The following is a 25,204-nucleotide window of genomic DNA, read 5'->3' as shown; positions in this document are numbered from 1 at the left end:
TAAACTCCGGCGGAATTAAAAAGTAGAAGTTCAAAAAAGTATGACATACAAAAAAAAGTACACGACCACATACACCATGTCAAGAGCTGCCAGCAACCTAAGCTTACATGTGATAACGTGCAATTAAAGTTACTAATAGGAGAAGGTCTAAAACTATTGAAAAACTGATGCATTTAGCAAAGGATGAGCTTAAGATTGTATTGTGATACAGTAAGTAGTGAGTTGTACAGTAAATGAATAAGGTTGCATGGGTATAACAGCAGCTGTTACAAATGTCTGCAGCTGCTAAAAATAATATGAAGCTAGGCTGCTAGTATCCACATTCATATTGTCAGTATTATTATCCCAATTACAGCAGGGCATCAGTTCAGTCAGTTACACAACGTCATGTGTACATATCTACAGGATAAACAATATAAGTTTCTTCTTTGTCCAGCAACCATTGCATTGGAGTATGCTGCTGCAGTTTGTTATACCTGAATAAATGTTGGGTGCTATATTCAGCAGTTACAAATTTGTTTTTATGTAGACTATGTTGCTTTTTTTAAAGTTATCAAGTGTGTTCCAGACATGACCTACATTATTTCTAAAGAAGACATTGTGCAATGATTTGACAAGGTTAGAAAAATGATGAAATGGACAGTGTTGGTTTATGGCATAAGAATGCATGAGCATTATAAAGCAGGGGATGGTTAACTCAGTTTATAAATCAGGCCAGGACAGGTCAATAAGAAGGATGCAAAGGTTGGTGTTTTGTAACATTCAAGGATAAATTCAGATGTCTTTTGGTGTGTTCTAATTTAGTTAAAAAAGACAATGACATGCAGATAGAGAATGAATAACTACAAAAAAAAAATGGAATTAACAATAACTGTAACTATCTTTGATTTAGCAGTAAGGTGTACATAGGGTCTGATCCTTTAGAAAATGCCTAGTGTCATGTAACTTTTTATTATTATTATTATTTTCAGGGTAGGATAAATTTGTTTTTCAACAGAGACAAAGAAAACTCTAGAAATGAATAAAGGTAATAAATTGTACTGGTATGGCATATAAATTTGTTTGATGCTGTTGTAATTTACAATTTTTTAGTCATTATCTTTGTGGACCTGATGAAGTCTAACACTAACTAAAGTGCTTATTCACTTTATTTTAAAAATGTTATACGAAAAGGGTTTTTGTAGATTCTGTGATCTTGCTTTTCTAAATTCTGAAGTTGTCGCCTGTAATTTTCATTGAATTGCTATTGTGGGGAAGCACATATTTTTTAATGATTTGTACATAACAAAACTAAATTAATTTTTGATACATTTAAATTTAGGTGACAATCCTACAACCATTTTTCTAGCTTTCAGAAGCTGTATAGGAGGTGTGTCTCATCTGATATTTGGTGTTTGGATGAGCAATGGAGAGCTGTGTTACTAGCATTTTAAATTGTAATTAATTGGCCATGTTGATCTGGTATAAGGTTGATATACATACATATATATATATATATTTATGCATCTGTACACACTAAATAAAATGGGATATCTAAAATGAATTCTTTTGCTGTACCTTTGTTAGCAGTATATTCACTTAGCATCTGTTGATCCCATCTGACCTTGCATTTTCTGTTTGATAGATAGCTTTGAAGGGGTCTATATTATAATAGCAAAAATCCCTTTAAGCGAATATGAAAACACCGACACGTATTGTGCGAACTGCGGATATACCAAACGTACTAAACCATGAAATACAAAAAGTCGAATCCCCATAGTCGGCCAACTCCACCTCCCACTACATACTGCCTACCCAAACAAAATAAATAAATCATATAAATAAATACACTGACCAAAACCCTACTTCTAACCCTAAAGTAAAGCACCAAAACCCTATGTCTAACCCTACACTAAGCCTTACATACATTACTATCTATGCACTTACCTTAACCCGCACCCTAACCCTAAGGTCCATAACTATCGCACACTTACCCTACAGCGATATACCAAAACAAAACAAATAATCCACTCACATACATTTAACAAAACCCTAATTCTAACCCTACATTAAAGCTTACATACATTACCTATCTATGCACTTAGCTTAACCCGCACCCTAACCCTAAGGTCCATAACTATCGCACACTTACCTTACGGAGCTGTACCGCAGACGGGCCAACCATGACACTTCAACTTTTTGAATTTCATGGTTTAGTACGTTCGACGTAATCGTGGTTCGCGCAATACGTGTCGGTGTTTCCGCATTCGCTTAAAAGGATTTTCGCTATTATAATATACACCCGCTTTGAAGCCACTGTACAGTATGACAGTGAAAGCCTGGGTCAGTCAGCCTGTTTATGAGACCAGTGTAACTGAAGGTATTGAAGGCTTTTCATACATGTAGGGTAGGTGCTGATATTACTTCCCCTGAGTTTAATTTCTCCCTAATGTAATTGCTTATAGTTAATAGTGCCAGGTTGACTGAGTATCCTTTCTGAAAGCCATGTAATGAATTAATACAGAGCTGTACTTATTTAGATAAAAAGTGAGTTGCTGGTGTATAATATGCCCTAGCAGTTTTGAAAGAATATTTAGTATGGTCAATAGTTTTTGGATACAGTTGATGTGCCTCCTTTCTGGAGTGGTATAATATGGGTGGGCATACCTCCAGATATCTGGTACTATAACTTTATGTATTGCTATGCTAATAAGTTGTGTTAGAGGAATAACTATGGATATGCTCACACATTGATAAATATAGAATTTAAGTTACTGGAACCTGCCAAAACATGATCTTTTTTAAAATATTTTCCTAAATGTAAATATATAGACTTCCATGAACAGTTGTTAGTGTGAAGTTGTTTTTTTTTTTTTTTTTTTTTTGTGATTATGAGAATGGTGGGGTGAGTATAGTAAAGATTGCTGTTTCAAAATAATTTCCATGTAACTCTGCAATTTCTCTGTCACTTGAGCCTGGGATGTTAAAGGGATATAGTTATTATTTTGGTCTGAGTAGATTGTTTGTTAAGTGATGATTTATTTTTGGTGGGAAGAGAATTATTTGCATTTGTATGAGCTTTTCTACATTTTTAATCATTTACTTTTTTTGTTTCTGTTTCTCAAAAATATGTAATGCTAGATGCTAACCTAGGGAGGTTGGCATAATGGTTAAGTTGTTTACCTTACAGACACAAGGTGCAGGGTTTGATTCTCACATGGGGTAATTGGCTAGGCTTAAAATGGCCCACAAGGGTACTTAGCCTAGTGCTAATCTATGAACTATGAACTCTTGAACTTAAGCTGGACTTTGTATATTTTGATCTTATTTTTTTTCTGTATCAACTGGGAGTGCTTTTAATTCTGCTGTTATCTACAGCTGCAATGCATTTTTAACTCTACAATTCAGTAGGGCTACTCTTTACCTCTAGAGTTCAGTAGGGCTACACTGTGTAGACTGTTTTTTATTGGCATGTAAAAATGGTAGGCAGCTTCACTTATGCATGGCAGGTGGTCTATTATTCTCAATCTGATAGATTAGGTGATTGAGGTGGTCTTCATTAATGATTTTAAACTAGGTACCAGGAGCTATAGTTAATGCCTTCAACTTAATTTGGTTCCAAATAATGAATGATGAGTTATGGTCACTAAAAGAGTCTGCTAGAATACAAGTAAAAGAGGTGTGTTTCATTTTAGAAACTATATTCCAGGGTTATTGTTTGTATTTAACCATGGAGAAGAAAGGATCATTAATTTCAGAGGCAGTAGCACTGTCTAAATTTATATCAGCTGTGCAAATTGTTTCAGAGTTAGTATTGTTGAGTAGCCAATTTAGAGTATCTTTTAGTAAATTTTAAGGCCCATTATGAGGGTATGGGGGTATATAGAAGCCAAGTGGTTTAAAAGATTTGTATGCCCTTTGGGGACTGTTATTGTGATGCCTTCTTCATTTTAACTTGGGGGGGTTGCTTTTCAAAAGAAGAACATTTTAGATATTTCTTTGTCATTAAAGAAATACATCATGTCATTTCCTGATATCTACTCTATTAGAAGATGTTATGGACTTTGGGACAGAATTTGTGTTTTAATATGCATTTTTAGGACATTCTTGTTAGTACTAGGATATGTGTGTTATACTGATTGATGAATGCTTGCAATTATTCAGTTTTGTTAAATAAAATGTGTTCATTCAAGTTAATGATTTTTATGCCTTTAGTGTTTATATTGAATTTATTATTAGAGGTGGTTAGTTTAATTTTAGCAATACTATTGCTGATGTCAGTAATTCTTCCTGAATTTTGAATATGTAAAGAAGTAGATAGGTATTGATAAAGTAGTCTATTACCTGCCAGTTTAAGCAGAGAAAACTGCCATAGTTGTACATGAAAAGAAGCTAAATTTTGACAGTTCTTGTTTTATTTTGAATATTCTATGATACATAATATTGTGCTGTATAACACAGTTTGAAAAGTGGTATGACTTTCTTTGGTGGGAGTTTCTAGGGGACTTGTTTGGTTACCATAACCCCACATTCACAGAATTCCATACCTGCCTGCAGTTAATACCAAATGGCTTAAAATGAGTAGGCTTCCATAGGTAGAAAAGAGGATGATACCTAAGCAATGATTAAAATGGATGATTTTTGTGTGCTGATATTCACCTTATGCTTTCTTTATTTTGTTACATTATTAGTTGGGTAGGGGAGGGGAGATGTGTTGAATTGCTTGGAATGGAGAAGGCAGTATAACTGTAAAATGATTGGTTGTTTTCATTTTACCTCAATGGTTGTTAGAGTTTTACAGTTGCAGTTAAGAGGTTATAAATTAAATGATGCATGGAATAAGCAGGAAATGCTAACACACAGGAGATCTCTACCAGGGCTATCTATGTGTTGTTATTGCTTAAACCGGGTTATATGGCATTTAACAGTCTCACAGGTAAGAGGTGTGAGATTATAGGGGGTTGGTAGAACAGTTCACTGCTGTAGATGCAGACTGGTTACATTTATGTAATGTAACAACATAACTAATCCTTACAACATTGCTCAACAAAGTAGTGTGTAGGAAACATAAGCATATACCAACTCGAGCTATTTTGAGCAACTGTGACTCAAGCCTGGGTGTCCCAAGCGTCTTTAAACCACATTGAAGGATAAAATTTTGGATACTAGCATTTAACCTACTAGCTTCTTTATGGTGTTATACTACCCCAATGTCATAATATGGTCAGCCAAATAAGGACTTTCTTTTGAAAGGCACTCAGTAGTTTTAATGTGTCACCAGGCAAATAATGGTAGACATGGGCAGGCAAACATTCTCCATACATTTGTATGAATGAGATCCCACTTAGGAGAAACAGACTAACTTTTGACACAATGTAGTGTGTTCTATTTTCCAAGGGTGGCTTTGTTGTAGCACCACAAAATTAGCATCAGCAAAACATGTCTACATTACTTTCCAAGGTGCTTTTGAGTTTCATGCTAAATGCAGTACATCTGTTGACAACCTGGGAATGGGGAACCGATTGCATAAATTGTTTACAATACCGTCCATTTTCTGGAACTTTTCATAAAAAACTGTAGGCAAGGGAAATGCAGTCTTCAGCTACTTGGTGACCTGATGCATGAGCAGAATACACAAATATTCATGCTGGATCCAACCACCCAGTATTTTGCTTCAACACTGGTATTACTACCAAGAGCTTAGCTGACACTGGCAAGTTATGTGTGGATCAGAACTTACAGACGTCTTAGAGAAGGGGCTAGTACTTATACATTGTTTCCCCTGCTGACTTTTGTTTTATTAAAGTGTTGATGGTTTTTGCCCTCCAATAAGTGGACATACAGTCCTCCTTCTCTAAGTCGTGGGAGGGCTTAGCTACTTTAAACTTGAACAGCAGGCTATAGAGTTTCACACTATTGTTACACAGAGCAATAGTTTGCCACTTAAACAAAGAGGGCAATATACAGATAAGTGTTGATGTTTAAAATGAGCAATTTTGTAGGGGGGAAACCCCTCCACATCTCCACTCACTCCATACCCATTACAGTAGACTATAATTCAGAGGTTGTAACACTGCACAGTGTAGTACAGTGTTGTAGGGAATGTGTGGAGATGCAGGAAATATGTTCCATGAAGAAAACGTCTTTAATATTCTGCCCTTGTTTTGACTGACAGACCTGTTTTTAGCTAGTTATGTGTGGCCATCCATGTTTTGGATTAAAGTAGCTCAATCAGGTTTAGTTGTCCCAGTTTTAAGTACTACAGATCCAAGAAGAATAACATGTTTGCAACAAAACTTGTGCCACTCTACTAAAGCCACCCAAACAATAGAGTCTTCAGGAGACAAGAATGTACACATACACAGAAAAGTACAGAGCAAATAAGACATCACAGAGCCTGGAAGTAGCATGCAAGGTCCCACATGAAGAATACAAAACTAGTAACTCTCATGAAGGATGGCACTTATGAGAATAATAAATCCCTTTAACATGATCAGCAAAGAGGGGTTGTTCTGTACAAAGAGACATTTTTAGGATGAATGCCATGAATATGATGAAAAAATTGGCAGAAATTCTGCAAGAGAAGTGAATGAATGTTGGCAGTAGTAAAAGACACTGAGAATTATTTCCTGAAATAAAATAAAATAAAATAAAAGTTAAGTCCTCAGATAGTAGTTAATCCATACTGACATTTTGGTTTAGTTTGGAACAAGTCCATCTGTGAATAGTTAAATACAGGAACTACAGATAACCACAAATGACAAAAGTTCACCTAATAAAATTGGTAGATTAAAGTAAGTTGCAAATGACTTTCTTCCAAGCTGTATCAAGTGTGCCTGTGCCCCTTCAAACCCCTCTCCCTTCAGTTCCAGGAATGATTTCAGCTTTCTGCACACATTCACCCACTCCTTCAGAGAAACCTTTCTGGGACCCCATCCTAATAATTCGTCTTAACCCCAGTTACCTGGTTTGACCAAACTCTCATTATCCATTTTTTTTATTCCTGCCCGTTGGCCATATTATAATGTCACATGTTCCATTTCCTTAGCCCTTCTCCAGTGCATATCTTCCTACTAATCAAGGCCGTCCAACACACTCCATGTCATCGTTTCCCTTTCATCATCTTAGAAGCCCTCCATTATGCACTTTCTGTCAGTTGGAAAGCCATCTCCTGATGTGTCTTCTAAGTACTCTACGTGACACCATCCCATCTCCATTTGTAATGACAAGCAGACATTTTATCTACAGTCTAAAATCCTGCAATGCGTCCCAGCATTCCTTTGGCATTTGGCACTGATGCTTCACATTTATTTTATTTATTTATTTTACATTTGTTTACCGGGATAGTCCAACTGGATACATGTCCATTTTCAGTGGATGCCCGGGCAGAAAAGCTCCACAATGACAAACTTACATAGATTACACAGAAGTTAGCAAACGATTATAAAAACAAAGTGATTATATACAATGGATTCGTAGTGTTCCCTAGTAGGGACTCACAATTGTCATGGACAGACAATTAAAAGTAAGAGACATCAGATTGGAAGCAGAGCTTGGTGATGTAGTTACAACTTGTGATAATTGCAGAATATGCTTTTAATTTATAACTTAATCAGGGTTGGTACATGGGGATAGCCAATTCACTTTGAGATACTGTTTGAGGTTTTTTTTTTAAGAGACTTTTGGAGGATTGTAGGGTTATATAGTTTGCCAACGAATTCCAGGTTTTGCCAATGAAGTTGGCAAACAGGGATTCACCAGCAGAGTTATTAGCTTTGTGGGTTTGGACCAGTAGTTTATCGGCTGACCATGGGGATCTTAGATTGCTATATGGCTTAATAATATTTTTAAGTGAGGGGGTATCCTCAGGGTGGTACAAAATTTTGTGCACTATTAAGAGTTGATTGAATTGAATTAACATGGGCAGTTCTAGCCACTCTAGTTGTTTAGGGTTCTGGCAGTGGTGGGTTCTATAGGTGGAGCCAGTGGTGAATCTGGCAATATGATTGTAGCTATGGGACAGCATACCTAGTTTAGATTTGTTGAGGTTGGAGAGTACAGGTGAGACATATAAGAGAGTAGAGTGTAGGTGTGATCGGGTGATTGCAGTCCTAGCCAGTGGGGTTAAAAATGTCTTGTTTCTATACAGTGATCCAAGCTTCTTATTGATGGTCTGTATGGTTTTGTTGACCTGTAGGTCAAATTTGAGATTATTGTCTATGATAACCCCTAGCAGTTTGGTGTGATTATCTGGGGAAATAGTGGTACCATTGTTACATGTGACAGAGAATGAAAGTGTGGTGGATCTACTAGTGGGAGAGAAGACCAGAAGTTTAGTTTTATTAGGGTTCAGAAGTAGGTGTTGATCGGTGAGCCAGTTCTCGATAGTGTTAAATGTATTTTGGGTTAAGATTTGCAAGTCGGATGGGGAGGTGGCTGAGCAGATGAGAATGGAATCATCTGCGTATTGGATGCAGGTGGCTTTAAGGATAGCAGTGTGGAGGTTGTTGATAAAAATAGAGAAGAGTAGTAGACCTAGTATGGACCCTTGAGGGACACCAAGTGTGAGAGGTAACTGGCTGGAGAGTTTGCCCTGCCATAGTACTGCCTACTGTCTACCAGTCAGGTAGGACTGGAACCACTGGATAGCAGGCTTGTTGAGGGAAATAGATTTTAGTGAAAGAATGAGAAGTTCATGGTTGACCATGTCAAAGGTTTTTGACAGGTCAAGAAAGAGGGCAGAGGTTAGCCTATTGTCATTCCTGTTTTGGTTTATGGCAGTAGTAAAGGAAAGGAGGGCTGAGGTGGTGCTGTGGTATGGCCTGAAACCATGCTGGGAGTCGGATAGTAAGCTATTCTGTGAAAGGTATTGCATTAGTTGCTTGTGTACACATTTCTCAATTATTTTGGCAAGTGGGGAAAGAATGGCAATGGGTCTATAGTTGGAAATGTCTGAGGAGCTACCACCTTTATGGAGTGGGATGGCGTGAGATATTTTACAGAGGGAGGGGATAGCATTTTCAGATAAGGTTCTGTTGATGAGGATAGATATGGGATATGCAATGGCATCTGCAGCTATTTGCAGGTACCCTGCAGGGAGGAGGTCTGCAGCGAGGGTGGTAGGTTTTAGATTTTTTAGAAGTGTTTTGATAAAACTAGTGGATATTGGTTGGAAGCCAAATTCTGGGTGATTATTAGGTAGATTAGGCATGTGGTTTAAGTTAGAGGGGGTTAGTTGATTTTCTAGGGATTGGATTGTTTCAGTGAAAAAGTTATTAAAGGCGCTAGCTATTGTCTCTGGGGAACTATGGGTGTATTTAGCCAGGGTTGGGGTGGTGGAGTGACCTGGACAAAGTAGTTGATTTAAGCCTGCCCAGAGCTTTTGAGAGTTGTTGTGGTGTTTTTGTAGGAGATTTTGGTAGAAGCTTTTTTTATCCAGTAAAATAGATTTTTTTGTATTATTCCTGAATTGAAGATATTTTAGATGATCAAGTGGGGCTTTGGTTGTTCTCCAGCTGGCCCAGGCTCTGTTTCTAGTTTTGACTTTTGCTTTGGTATCTTTTGTGAGCCATGGTGCTGTATTTGATCTAGAATTTATTGTACGTGCTGGAGCATGGGAATCAAGGATACTTAGGAATTTAGTGTTAAAGTGATCTATGGCCTCCTCTAATGTTAGATTTTTTAGTTTTGACCAGTCAACTGCTTTTAATTTATTTTGGAATATAGCAGCATCAAAGTTTTTCCTGTTTCTAAATGTTTTATATTTGGGCTGGTGAGGGTTTCCTGCCGTATGTTTAGACAATGGTCACTGAGGTCATCAGGGTGAGTACCAGCTATGTACAGTTGGGGTTGGTTATTAACTAGGATCCAGTCTAGAATACTTTCCTTGTTGGTTGGTTTGTTTATCCTAGTGGGAAAGGTCATGGTCTGTTTAAACTCAGATAAGTTTATATGAGTGGGGGGGTTCCGAGGAGTAGGGGTGCCAGTCGGTGTTAAAATTGCCAAGAACTATGGTTTCTTGGGGATAGGTAGTGGATAACCAGTAAAGGAGATCTTATAGGGTATTTAGGTTGTTGCCTGGTGGAATGTATGCACAGACAATGTTCAAGTGTTTGTTTTGGTTAATCTGTAGCTTGGTTATGAGGAGTTACACGTTACTGAATTGGGGAGGTTGAATGGTGTCTCTATTAATAGTTAGAGTATTTTTGTAAAGGACTGCTATCCCACCTCCTTTCCTTGTAGCATGGTCTAACTGGTGAATATTGTATCATGGAGGTAGTATCTCATTGTCAGTAGTACTGGGTTTTAGCCAGGTTTCCATAAGACACATAATGTGGTTGCTAGGAGGGCATGTAGGTTGGGAATCTTATTGTTAAAACTTCTAATATTTAGGTGAAATGCTAGGAGGGAACTAGTGGGAGTATTCATGGGTAGCTTGACTGTGGGGGTTGTGGTAGGGGAGTGGAGGTTATTGGGTGTGGGTGGGCCAGGGTTGGGATGAATGTCTCCATGTGTAATAAGGTTATAGTGGCAGGATAGTCTGAGCTTTAAGAGTTTGTTTATAAGCTTTATATAGTCTTTGTCTTTAGGATTATGTTTTGTGACTGTACAGGGGTGGTATTTTATAGAGGGTGGTATATTCGGTGTGCAGGGGAAGGTAAAGTGTTTGGTGTTATGTGTGAAGTCATGGGTGTCTGTTTGACCATTTGGGTAGTGAATACCATGGTCAAGTGTTTGTTCATAGGCAGTGAGATGGTAAAATGGAAACAGTACAGGCATTTGGGTAATTAGTGTTTTTTTGCTTGTTTGCATTTTGATAGGGGGCAGGCCAAATTTGATGTCTGACTGTGCTAACAGGGTGTGGAAGAATGAGAGAGAAGGAAATGGGTTAAGGGAGCAGGGTTGCTCAATGATGTGTGAGGTGCTGATTGGTACTTAGCAGTAGGGGAGTGGCAAGGGAGTGGCAAAGTCTGGTTTAAATTTAACACTAGTGGGGGCGGGTGGAATTTGGGGGCAGGGAGGGGAGTGGAGCGTGCCAAGCAGGGCTAACACTGACTCTGAGAGTTACCTTGGGCTTTTGGTTTGGTTTGTATGATTGTATGTAAGCAGTGTTGTTGGCTGTACTTTAATTTGTTTTATTCTTTTTTAATTTTACACCAATTTTCAGGCTAATTTTAATTGGATCCTAGGGGTAGACTAGCAAATGTAGTCAATAAGGAGGGAGTGAAATTATTTTACCAAATTAAAATGTAAATGCTTAGGAATGGAACACTGTGTGAGTGTAAGGCTGATTCAAAGTAGTATAGCCAAATCTAGTGGCAATTAACTAGATCCCTTCACTGTTGTTGTACACCATTAAGCCTGAACAGTTTACAAAAACTAAATTGTAGTTCACCTATTACAATTGAAATGCTGGAGGGAGTCAGGTTCTTGCTTCCCAGAGGTTTTACTTAGTTAAGGTTGCCAGCTTCAGTGGAGAAGGTAGAAATTGCTTTATGCAGTGAATCCCAGGTTTTGGGGGGGGGGGGGGGTCACTCAGGAAAGAAACCCGTGCAAATTACTGTGCAGGCACAACGAACAGAGGGGTAGTGAAGGTACAACAGCTACATTATGTTACATCATTCAGCCTGTGGGGTAATTATAAAAATAGCATGATTTTTTCTTACTCTTATACATGGATATTTCTCCTGATATCTATGCTGAACCTTGATTTTCTTACCAAATACAGACTCACGGTTTAAATGCCAATATACCCTCTTATGTATTTCCTTGTATTTTTTCACAATCAAGTCCCACCTTCCACCCATACTCTCATGCTAGAGGTTGGTTCACCTCCTCTTGTTACAACACTAATATCTGGAAGATATGTAGCAGGGAAATGATTCAATGCAGATTGCTTTGGCACCACATACGTACTCCCCACAGACAGTAAAGAACTGAACCCCAGCCACTAGAACTGTGAAGATGGGATCTTCCTTCTACACCATTGTGTATCTAACTGGGAAGCAGTAGTAATATAAAAAGCAGAAAGATATCTGGAGGTACTCAAGTCAGATAATCAAAAAGTAAATTCAAAAGTAGAGAAGGACCTGAGAGTATTCAGATTAGATGATATAAAGGGAAGCAACAAGTATGGCAAAGTTGCAAATTAGGCAATTAGAGTACTGGCGTGCAAAGTGGTATCTGCCACCAATGGAAAACAAGATGTTTTTCCCTCTCTGTCAGCTAGCTAAGATTCAAGGAAGAGATTGGGAAATATTCATTCACAACAAGGATGGAAGATGACTGGAGTAGCAATCAAGAAGAGGTAACCGCATCAAAAATAGTGACCAAATTCATAATTACATGGGGGACACTAAGGGAATTCATATGTCGTTGATATGGTCCCTCAAGAGCTGAATCCTCTCTAATTGACTCAAGGACCTCTGATACAAAAGAGTCAATGCACAGGAATGTAAACATCATTCACAGTTAAAAGCAATAAAGAAGATAAAAAAAAAATTGCACTGGGGTAAACTTTCTGCACCTACAATCCAACACCAAGGTAAATCCTTCTTGGGGAAAGGAGAAATTCCCAGTACAACAGAAAATTGTTCTTCCTGGACAACACCCAAGTCACATAGTAATGGTCATACATGAAGCGTTGACTTTTAAAATGTGGTGTGAGCATGAAGCAGCAACACCAGGGATAGTAAATGGAGGAGGGCATGGAGGTGCAAAACCTTGCCTTTTTCCATTCATTTGCTGACATGGAAAAAAATCTCAGGATGTGTTCTTACAACAAAATATCTGTTAATTGTTGTGTGTGTGTGTGTGTGTGTGTGTGTGTGTGTGTGTGTGTGTGTGTGTGTGTGTGTGTGTGTGTGTGTGTGTGTGTGTCTGTGCACACCTGCATGTGCGTGTGTGTGAGAGCGTGTGTGTAGAAATTAAATACTTAACATAATTTATAGTTTAGATGTAAATACTTCTTCCAGCATCAAAGAAGTTGGAACTATTTTACATCAAAAATATAAAAAAAATATATATAGTAATAAAAAATAATTTAACAGCCCATTATCTAAGAGTAAAAATGCCCTCCATGGTGTATGTGCAGTGTAAATATTCTCCTTTCGCGATATACAGGCCCTCCACCTGTGGCAGCTGGCCTTACAACACCGTGGGCATGCATTATTTACACAGTAACACACATCCTGTTGGGCATTATTTCAGTAAGCTGCACTACACAGCAACCAATGAGGCTCTTTCATTTGTTCATCTACCATGAAACAGGTTTTGATAATAGCCCATGCTTATTACAGCACTAGACACCAAGCACTGAGGTTCTATCATTTATTCTTGGATCCTGGAACAGGATTTAATAATGACCCATTTCTGTTACATCACTATATAACCACCAACAAGATCCTTTCATTTATTCATAGAACATGGAAAATGATGTCATAATGGACCATGACTGTAACATCGATTTTGGGTCCATATTTGGGATAACATAAAATACTCTTTAGCAATTTTTGACTGGTGTCACCTTTATCTGTGTTATCCTTCTTTCCCATATGGCCAACATTTTACTCTGTTTCAAATCTTTCCTGAAAAACTCAGTTTTCCCTTGGTTCCTTTCAGCAGGTAACCTAACAATATTAGCTGATGACTCTTATGTTACACAGATGTCATTGTTACTGCAGTAATGGCTATGTTCACACCTGTCTTTGGTCAGTTGAATGTTATGGGATGATTGTAATACATCCTTTTAAACTAAAGTTCTCACAAAATGCATTATGTTCTTGTACTGCATTTCATCATGCCCAGATTTCTGAAGAAAGGATAAACTGAGACACAAAACAGACGATTATGAAAGAAATATTAGCTTTTTTACTTGATACAGTAAGCAGAATATTTTTTTTCACCTTTCACTCCTGATACAACCCTACATATCTAGATATATTAATTGCAATTCATATTTGTACTTAACATCACATCAGCACCATTTTTTTTCAGTAGCATTGATTGTAATCCAATGCATATAACCTGAAATTTGAGGCATTAAGCAAAATTTATTATATTGTTTTGTAAGTATGTACAACTAATCCATAACTATCCATGTAGGAGTAAAGGCCGCAGTAAGATTTGTCATTAATGCCTCATAAAATGTTGAAACTGCATGTTGCTGATGGCCCTGGTTGTTGGGGGTGGGTGGGGGTGGAGGGGTGAAGCCAAATCCTCAATTTTCTTTTCCTATGTACTTTGCCCTCTTTGTCTGCCAGTCATCTCCACCTCATCTGCTGGTCTTGAATCCATTTATTCCTTAATGCAGGGTGCTCTACCTACACTGGAAGTAAGAGGCAACATAAAAAGATGAATTTCAGGTAATTTTGGAAATGCTTGTGCCCCTGCCTGCACCTCTTCATCTGTGTGCCTCGGAGGGAAGAGTTCAGGGCTAAATACAAAAGCACTTGCTGTCAGTGTAAGTGACCACTTACACCAAGAGCAAGCTGGTCTTTTTAAATCTGGCCTTATACCAAAGAAAGTCTCTTGCACAGAGCAATTCCTTTCGAATCTATCCCGTTTGTTCTCAAATTCTGCTCTGGTCCCCCCCCCCCCCCAGGAGAAAGGCTATCTATGCTTCAGGTTAGATTTAGCTATGCACAGGCTGGAGAACTTCAAGCACTCACCCTCCATAATGAGCAGACTATGGGGACATTTTTCTATTCCTCTTTACCCAAACTCTAGGTGGTTGAACTGGGCATTCACAACACAGAGAAAGCCTAATTTGTTCTGATGCAGTAATTGCATACTCTGACCCATATGGTCATCAAAGGCTAGTTTCACAGGTTTGGTACCAGCAAGCCCATGTCTCCAGCCCAAACCAGCAAACCAGAACTGTGATTCTCTCCATACAAAGGGCAAGTCATTATCAACTGCTAAAACCCAACCTCCCCTACCCTGGACAAGCAGCACCAGATCTACTAATTAAACTCAGGTCATCTGAGTCATAGTCGGGGCTTTATCTCTCTCTACCACATAGCTAGGTGTTTCTTTATTTAAAGGCTAAGATTTATAAACAAATAAGTAATAACATACTATAATGCTAGTTATTGTGAATAGACATATAACTGGAATCACAACTACAAAACTGCTAATTTTCTAGGGTGAATAAAAGATGGGAAGGGATACATTGCATGCTGCATCTAAGATGATCCATTCCAGAGACATAACACATCTGAAATGGCCTCTTTCATAATCATCACTGTTTATTCTTTTTTTAATTAAATTACTTCAGATTTTGTGACCTTAACTTCCTATGTATCTAGCCTGATAGCCATTCATGTCAATGAAGAGTGGCATAATAAGGCAATCACTATAACCACCCCATTGCACTCCCAAAACGGTTGAGTTCACCCTTTTCAGTCTTACATATAGCATGTTGAGAAACTGCCTTGAATTTATGACAAGAAATTACAAAAACTGTATTCTTGGTGATAATATAATCCTGAGGAAGGAATAAACAGGAAAAGCAGACCTGGTCTGAAAGTTACAAATGTCTTGCATTGTCTTCTATATTGTATGAAACCAAACAAGTAATTTAATCTAGCATATTGCTGGAAAGGAAGCTTGACAGCTTTTAAGGTTCTCCAGATGTAAACAAGGCACTTGACTTCCATGTACAACATTGTGCTTAGCACTACAGTTAAGCACCTGCATTAAAGAGAAGCATCTCTAGGATACTGGATTAAACAGATAGGCACAAAGAAAAGATGGTAACAGATATGCCAAAGATAAAGTTATTTATCCCTATCAAGAGTAGAACAAATGTTTAAAGTGTGAATAGTCAGCCCTCCTTTTACCTTATCCCATGATCTGTAACACTGACTTGAATATGAGAAATTTAATATCCCCTCTATCCAAGTTATTAGCCTTTACAGATGTTAACCAACCACTTACATGTATTCTGCTAATCAGCTAATAAAATGTCAAATACTTGCTAATGCAAATGACAGCACTCTTGTCAGTAAGTGTTCACTAGCCTAAGGGTTTTGTATTTTCCATTTGCCTCAGTATTTATAACATTTACTCTGCTTTAATCTTATAAAGTTCAAGATCTAACTTTTTGTGTTTCCTCATACAGAATTAACTGCTCCATCCCCAATTCCAAAAGGTGAGTAGACATATCACTGAAACAAAGTAAGCTTATCTTAAGCTATGTTTTGAACTGAAGAGTTAATTAAACTGGGCAACTTTAGCTATTGCAGGAATGCCATATGACTGCAATGGTACTGTTTCTGGGGGGTTGTTTTTGTCTAATTCTGTCTAAGAGTTAGACACTGTGTTGCCATATGCTTTGTTTCAGGGTTTGTTTACCTAACTGTGCCTGCTTCTAAATAGTTCTCGGTGCTAACATTTATCACAAGTTTTTTTCCATTGATAAATATGATGTTAGTGTACATTGTTACACTGTATCAAAGATCTACAACCAATATATTGGAATGTAAGGTCATGCTGAATGTATATCACTATTTCAGAAATGTACATTCTGTTGTCAGTTGTACTGCTCAACGGTTGAAAGATACTCTCACCTGTATATACATTGTACGTCTTTTGATCTTTAAGATTCAGAGCTCCACCATTAGATTTGTAAATAAGAAGGCAATACAACTAGCAAAAATGTAATTTCAATGTATGTCAATGCAATCAGCATTTGCTAGTACAGTTTGTTAAAGCGACCAGTGGACTCACAACAAAAATTGGATGACATTCCTTAGTATTTAAGGGATAAAAAGTTTGTATCAGACTGTGTCCTCCTTGTAGTCAATAAAAGTAGCTTCTTTGGGTAGGGAAGTGGTTCTGACATTGTAGTCAACTTAATTCATGACAGTGCACATTTCTTAACATACCTAGCATCAAATGCACTCAACTTTATGTAATTAGCATTAAGAATAATACAAAAAAATATAATCTGTTATTAAACAATATATGCAACACATATACAATGCAAAATAGTACTCATACATAAAAACAGTGATGCATTACTAGTGTAGGGGGTTTGTATTTCCATTTGCCTCAGTATTTGTAACATTCTCTCTACTTTAACCTTATTAAGTACTTCAAGATCTAACTTTTTGTGTTTCCTCATACAGAATTAACTGCCCCATCCCCAATTCCAAAAGGTGAGTAGACATATCACTGAAACAAAGTGAGCCTACCTTGTTATGTTTTGAACTTAACAGTCAAACTGGACAAAATTAGCTAGTGCAGTCATATTTTATGGCTGCAATGTTGCTAATACTAAACAAGAAAAGCTTTATTGTACTTTACTGAAATTCTGTCTTTTTTGCCTGTCTGATCTACAGAGGTAGACACTGTGTTGCCATATGCTTTGTTTCAGGGTTTGTTTACCTAACTGTGCCTGCTTCTAAATATTCCTCTGTGCTAACTCTATCAGCACAAGTCCTTTCCCTTTGATATATGTCTTGTAAGTGTATGTTGTTACACTGTACCAAAGATCTATAACCAATGTGCTGGAAAGTAAGGTCATGCTGAAGGTACATTCTATTGTCAATCGTACTGCTCACAGGTTGAAAGAGACTCTCAGTTGTATATTCATTGTTTGTCTTTTGTTCTTTAAGATTCAGGGTCCCAGCATTTTAGAATCATAAATAAGAAACAAGTACATCTAGCAAAGATGTATTTGTCTGTATGTTAACTCAGTTTTTGTTTGTTCGTACATTTTTTTTTACTGCAACCAATGACCACACAACAAGATTTGGACTGTATTGCATACTATTTAAGTGGTACAATAGTTTATTTGGTACAATAGTTTGTGTAGCTGACTGTGAACTCCATTGCTATCAATGGCCAACTGTGTTTTTGAAAGTAGCATCTTTGAATAGGTAGGAGGTTCTGATATTGTAGTTAACTTAATTCATGCCAGTGTGTGTTTCTTAACATACCAAACCCCAAATACGCTCAACTTTATGATACACACTTTAAGAATAGTACAAATAAAATAATTATAATCTGATACTAAAGAACGTATGCCATAGCTAGCCAATGCAAAATATAACACATTCATAAAAATAATGATGTCTTAAATCCAAATGCATTGCTGGAAGAAATGCAAAATTAAGTATTTTGTACACAAATTAAAGCATTCATCAGGCTATATTCATAATCAATAGATCCTGAAATGATACTACCTTCCGGCTTAAGTATTTAAGTGTCTTTATTCCCTGAACTTTAGCCTTTGTGTCACATTTTCTTTCCAAGTTTCTTTTTTTTAACTCTTATTACAGTAGCTTGAAATAATTTGAAACAACATCAGTTTGAAAGATCTGTTCTGCTGTTTGTCATTAAAAAGTTAAACTTAATGGTTTACAATTAATAACTTCAGGTGGCCATTCAGATATAAAAAAAATGTCATCCCTGCATATGGCTATGAATAACTTGTACTTCAAAGCCACAGTTACAGGACTCATCAGTCAAATGAAGACAGTGTGGCTTCGCTTTTCTCTTCCTCACTCTTCACCTTCAGCTTTCATAATGAATGCATATATTTTACACCTATTCTGTGGATAAATTGCCATTAGTCAACAGGTTCACAGAGACCTGCCCATCTTAAACAGCTGCAGAACAAATCAACCCCAATATTTTTTCTCCTTTGTGCTAGTAAAGCTGCTACAATCTATCAAATCTCATTTTCAGCATAAGGTATGAATCTTGATGGTGTCCATACTATGAATATTGCATGACTAATTTCACATGATTTCTGTAAGGTACGTTACCATTTCCTTAGGGTTGACATAGAACTTCTTGTCTTTAGCAACTTATTCACACATAGAAAAGCATCTGCACAGCATTCTTTTTTACTTCTGGAATATGAAAGGAAAATTTTGACCCTTCTTTGGGACCTGAACACTGGACCTCACACATTCTGTGCATTTTTCACTGTCTCTAGATGGTTTTGTGAGTTTCTCTTATGAGCCTTTCAGCTAAGAAACCCCTAGCATGGAGATTTAAGATCAAAGACGTGTGTGCATGTGCACACACACACACACACACACACACACACACACACACACACACTTGAAAAAGAGTTAAGACAGGCACTGGGTGGCAGTGGAGAGTTACCGAACAGCTGGGTAACTACAGCAGAGCTAGTAAGGGAGACGGCTAGAAAGGTGCTTGGTGTGACATCTGGACAGAGAAAGGAGGACAAGGAGACCTGGTGGTGGAATGAGGATGTACAGGAGAGTATATAGAGAAAAGGTTGGTGAAGAAGAAGAAGTGGAATTGTCAGAGAGATGAATAAAGTAGACAGGAGTATAAGGAGATGAGGTGCATGGCAAAGAGAGTGGTGGTGAAGGCTAAGGATAAGGCGTATGAAGAGTTGTATGAAAGATTGGACACTAAGGAGGGAGAAAAGGACATGTACCGATTGGCTAGACAGAGGGACTGAGCTACAAAAGATGTGCAGCAGGTAAAGGTGATAAAGGATAATGAGGGAAACGTACTCACAAGAGAGGAGAGTGTGTTGAACAGATGGAAAGAGTACTTTGAGGGGATGATGAATGAAGAGAATGAGAGGGAGAGAAGGTTGGATGATGTGGGGATAGTGAGTCAGGAAGTGCAATGGATTAGCAAGGAGGAAGTAAGGATAGCTATGAAGAGGATGAAGAACAGAAAGGCTGTTGGTCCAGATGACATATCTGTGGAAGCTTGGAGGTGTTTAAGAGAAATGGCAGTGGAAATTTTAACCAGATTGTTTAATGAAATCTTGAAAAGTGAGAGGATGCCTGAGGAAAGGAGAAAAAGTGTTTTGGTACCGATTTTTAAGAATAAGGGTGATGTGCAGAGCTGTACTGACTACAGAGGGATAAAATTGATCAGTCACAACATGAAATTATGGGACAGAGTAGTAGAAGCTAGGTTAAGAAGGGGGTGATGATTAGTGATCAGCAGTATGGTTTCATGCCAAGAAAGAGCACTACTGATGGGATGTTTGCTCTGAGAGTGTTGATGGAGAAGTACAGAGAACGTCAGAAGGGGTTGCATTGTGTCTTTGTGGACTTAGAGATAGCATATGACAGGGTGCCTAGAGAGGAGTTGTGGTATTGTATGAGGAAGTCGGGAGTGGTGATATGTACAAGGGTAGTGTGACAGCAGTGAGATCTGCAGTGGGAGTGACAGCTGCTTTTAAGGTGGAGGTGGGATTACATCAAGGATCACCTCTGAGCCATTTATTATTTGCAGTGGTGATGGACAGGTTGACAGACGAGATCAGACAGGAGTCCCCGTGGACTATGATGTTTACAGATGACATTGTGATCTGTAGTGAGAGTAGGGAACAGGTGGAGGAGACCCTGGAGAGGTGGAGATATGCTCTAGAGAGGAGAGGAATGAAGGTCAGCAGGACTAAGACAGAATATGTGTGTGTGAATGAGAGGGAGGATAGAGGAATGGTGAGGATGCAGGGAGTAGAGTTAGCAAAGGTGGATGAGTTTAAGTACTTGGGATCAACAGTTCAGAGTAATGGCGAGTGTGGAAGAGCTGTGAAGAAGAGAGTACAGGCAGAGTGGAGTGGGTGGAGAAGAGTGTCAGGAGTGATTTGTGACAGACGGGTACCAGTAAGCGTGAAAACAAAGGTCTACAAGAGGGTAGTGAGACCAGCTATGTTATATGGGTTGGAGACAGTGGCATTGACAAAAAGGCAGGGGTCAGAGCTGGATGTGGCAGAGTTAAAGATGTTTAAGATTTGCACTGGGTGTGATGAGGGTAGACAGGATTAGGAATAAGTATATTAGGGTGTCAGCCCAGGTTGGACGATTTGAAGACAAAGCCAGAGAGGTGAGATTACGTTGGTTTGGACATGTGCTGAGGAGGGATGCTGGGTATATTGGGAAAAGGATGGTAAGGATGCAGCTGCCAAGTAAGAGGAAAAGAGGAAGGCCTAAGATAAGTTTTATGGATGTGGTGAGAGAGGACATGCAGGTGGTTGGTGTGACAGACCAAGATGCAGAGGACAGGAAGAAATGGAACAGATGAACTACTGTGGTGACCCCTATTGGGAACAGCCAAAAGAAAAAGGAATGTGAAAGCATGATGGTCTTACCAGGGAACTGAATCCAGGATGTCCCCCATTATGTACAGTGTACAGTTATTAGTGCCTCTAGAGTAACAAGGATGCTAATGACCAGTTAGGGACTAAGTTTTCCTTAAGGGCTCTTTTCCCTTCAAGATGGAAAGCTCCTAGCATGGTGATGCTCCTGTCTTTACAAGTGAAATAACCATATCTGGTGGAGAAGCTGCTATTTTATTTTATTTTATTCAAATTATATATAGACAGTCTATTTTCCTACCCCAGAGTTTCATTTCACAGGGGTCCCTAGAGCTGATGCTGGAACATTACTATATGAGAATAACACAGTTTATCACACTTGTATTATGGTTATTATATATTCTGTAGATTGTCCCACCACTTTTTTATGTTTATAAATAAGTATGTTCTAATCAACCTCAACCAGATTTTATTGAAATGGAATGAACTAGTAGAAAAATAAAACACTAAGGCAGATGCATAGTGCTTATTTATGGCTCTAATTACTCAGACAGGAACATGTGTTTGGGAATTACAAGAGACAGCAGAAAAGTGATATATGAAAGATCTGGTGAAAAGCTATTCTCTGGACAGCAGAAATTCACAATGATTGCTGTTAACCTGCTTCTGATGATGGCTGTGAAAAATCAGTTGATCTTTACAGAGCTGGGGTTAAAGAGAGAATACAGCAGTGGCATCTGATATGCTGTGACATCTTGGGGCAAACATAACTTCCAAATATAAAGCAAAAAAATTCTCATCAACCACCATGGCTGTAAAAACATAAAAACTTTAATAAAGCTATAACCAAATAAAATAAAGGTAAGCACTTTCATAGCACAGAAACAATGCCACTTCTTCAGACCTAAAACATAAAGAAAAATATTTCCAATATAAACATTAGGAAACAATCGGATTCAATAGGGAAGGTCTCATAGCTTCGATACTGGTTTAAAAGAGACATGCTCATTTAAGCCGGGAAGCTTATTCCCCCAAAGGCTCAGAATCCATCTCAATTCAGTTTACTTCATTGCTCAAATCCACAACCTGAAGTACCAAAAAAGTTAATCCAATGTTCTTTCCCGCAGCTGCTAACATGTTTTACCAAGGCATTGTTCATTTTCAAAATCCTAATGTCTCCATAGTGTTTCAGTACCCTCTCTTTCAGCATCCTATTGGTCTTCTCTATATAAAAATATCCACATGCTACACGTCCTGCATAATATATAAGATTCTTGCTCTTAAAATCAGCGTAACAGTGTATATGTATGGTCAGTCATGAGTATTGTCCAGTTTTTATGAATAATGTCACATACAATACCCACATTGCTGGAATAAGTCAACAACACCCTCTGGGTATTCCTAGTATCATGTACCTTGGGGACAATGTTACCAACAGCATCTGAAAAAAATGGTCTGGCTGAAAACGTTTTGAGGGATCATACATCTCTAATCACATCATTAACCTTAAACAAGGAATTAGGATGTAGAAGGAAGTGGCAGTCCACAAAAATCACAAAAACTGATAGGCCAAAAAAGAGTCATACAGATGATAAAGTGGACTATTGAGGATAAGAAAGAAATTATGTATTGTTACTATTATGCAAAAATCCCAGAATTTCCAGACACAAGATATACAAAATGATTAAGAGAGAAATTAGAGGAAAGAAAAATACTTTCGCAAGAAAAACTGCCAGAAGCTTCAAATGAAAATTTGTGTTCGCTAATACAACAGATTTGTGAGAAACAGTATATAGATCAAGAAACCTTGATCTGTTTGGAAAAAGAAGCATCTGAAGAAGTGTAAAAATGTAAACAACAAAACCAAGAGATATTTGAAAAGTATAAAAAAGAAATATGGACATGGGAAAGAGAGAGATTTGATATGGTGCAATATTTATGCAAATAAGAAAGTCAAATAAAGAAGGCAGCCCCAAAGATATTCAAAGAGTAATACAGGCAAAGGCATCCAGATATGGAACCTTTCACAATAAAAAAAATCACAAAGTAAGGAATGTAGAAAAGAAGATTAGTAAAGTAGAAATTGAAAAAAATAGAAGTTGAAGTTCTGGAATGCCTGTAAAGTGAAGGATTTGGTGTAGAAGGTCTAACACAATTTACATCACAGCGTGATAGAGTGAGTCCCCAAAGTAAGGAGAAGCAGGAAGATCAGGAGACATCTGAAGAAGAAATATGGACATGGGAAAGGAAAAGAGATTTAATATGGTGGAATATTTATAGGTTCATAGGTTCATAGGTTCATACTAGGCTATCTGCCCAAGGGCATTTATAAGCCTAGCCCATAGTTATGTGGCTTTCGCCACCCCTTTAGTTTGAATAAAAACTATGCCTATCATTTTTCTGTGCCTCTGTCAAGCAGTGACACTGAAGTAATCCCTGGGGTATGTCTGCGATCTCCCATCCATTGGTCAAGATTCCTCTTGAACAAGGCCAGCGAGGTGCTCTGCCTCACATGTACCGGGATTTTGTTCCACAGCATAGGGAGTCTCTGGGTGATGAATCTGTCCCTCCAGCACGTTCTATTTATAACCGTGTCAAGGTTTAAGTCTCCGTCCTTGTGGTTCTGAGGGATCTAGATTTTTGAGGTGAAGCATATTCATCAAATCTGGGTTTGACATGGCCTTATATGTCAGGCACAGGTCACCTCTGAGCAAGCGGTATGAGACTGAATAGAGCTGGAGTTCTTTCAGTCGGGCAGCATAAGACATATTTTTGAGACCCTTTATCCTTTTGGTGAGGAACTTTTGGGGCCTTTCAAGCTGCATCAGGTGTCTGGTCAGATACATTCGAACGGGCATTGTACTCAATCATAGGTCTAATGAAGGATCAGTACAGGGGGACGCTGACCTCCCTTGATCTAGATGTGAATCCCTTCATGATCAGGTGGGCGATATAGAAGGTTTTCCTAACTACTTTAGCAACATGAGTGTCAAACGAAAGGCTACTGTCAACTTGGGTCCCCAGATCCCTGATGACTTTTTCTGTGCTCAGTCGATTGCCACCTATATGGTAGCTAGGGGTAACCTTGTTTTTCCCGAAGGGTATGACTATGCATTTTTTGGCGTTTAACTTCAGGCCATGGCTCTGGCACCAGTTATCCATTTCTGTGAGGCCCTTCTGGAGGATATCTGTGTCAGATGTGTTTTCGACTATGGCCCAGTTTGCAGTCATCTGCAAACTTTGTCAGCCATAACCCTCCTGTGTTTGCTTGTACTTCAGAAAAGTAGATGCCGAACAAGAGTGGACCCAGGACTGAGCCCTGTGGGACACCACTTGTGACAGGCTTTGAGTCTGACATGGCTCCAGCAACTCTGACCCTGTGGGTTCGGTCACTTAGCCAGTTTGCAACCCATCTTGTGATGTATGGGTTTACATTCAAGCTGATGAGTTTTTCGATGATGCCTGAGTGGGGTATTGTGTCAAGGCCTTTGCCAGGTCGAGGTAGGCTGTATGGACTGCCTTTCCCTCATCAATGGCCTTGGTGACTGTCTCGAAAAAAGTCAACCAAGTTTAAGAGGCAGGATCTGCCTTTGACAAAGCCAAACTGGGTTGGATCCAAAGTCTGCAAGTTCCCTATGTCTTTATTTATGAGTTCCATTATGATCCTCTCCATGGCTTTGCAGATAAGGCTTGTCAAGCTAATGGGGCGGTAATTTCCAGGGTCTGTGGAGGCACCGCCCTTATGAAGTGGGACCACAGTCGCCGTGCGCCACTCCTTGGGTACGTATCCTGAGGTGAGGCTAAGATTAAACAGCTGTCCTAACTGTGGGTTTAATTCCTCGTTGAGTTCATGAAGCACACAGCCGGGGACACCATCCGGTCCCATGGATGCTGTGTTTTTGCCTTAGTGAGGGCAGTTCTCACCTGGGCGTTGGAGATGTTTGGGGGGCTACAATCCTCTGGAATAGTTATCTCTCCTTTTGGGGGGGGAGAAGTTTGCACTGAACCTGTCAGCCAGTATGTTAGCAATGTGTGTAGGTTCAGTAATTTTCACATCATTTTGAACTGATTCTGAGCATATCTGGGAGTTTCCTCCTAGGTTTCTAACATAGCTAAAGAAGGCCTTATGATTGTCTTTAGAGTCCTTGGCGATTTTTCTCTCAAAATTTGCCTTGG

General features: G+C 38.6%; 1 protein-coding gene across 17 annotated transcripts in view; it reads left to right on the top strand.

Annotated features, from left to right (window-relative positions):
* MYBPC1 (myosin binding protein C1) overlaps nt 1–25,204 on the top strand; it is a 378,023-nt gene that overhangs the window by 45,288 nt on the left and 307,531 nt on the right. For 11 of the 17 annotated variants that reach the window (XM_044087757.1, XM_044087760.1, XM_044087761.1 and 8 more), the window contains exons 3-4: nt 16,103–16,132; nt 17,112–17,141. The exons of 2 other annotated variants lie outside the window; for them this stretch is intronic. In XM_044087757.1, coding sequence (XP_043943692.1) covers nt 16,103–16,132; nt 17,112–17,141 — 60 coding nt within the window. The remainder of the gene's footprint in view (nt 1–16,102; nt 16,133–17,111; nt 17,142–25,204) is intronic. 4 more of the 17 variants (XM_044087759.1, XM_044087769.1, XM_044087765.1 and 1 more) reach the window with 1 other exon arrangement.

The sequence above is a fragment of the Protopterus annectens genome, chromosome 11.part0 (genome assembly GCF_019279795.1).
Source record: "Protopterus annectens isolate FY-2018-M chromosome 11.part0, PAN1.0, whole genome shotgun sequence".
In the NCBI taxonomy this organism is placed as follows: domain Eukaryota; kingdom Metazoa; phylum Chordata; order Ceratodontiformes; family Protopteridae; genus Protopterus; species Protopterus annectens.
This window is presented reverse-complemented; position numbering and strand designations above follow the sequence as displayed.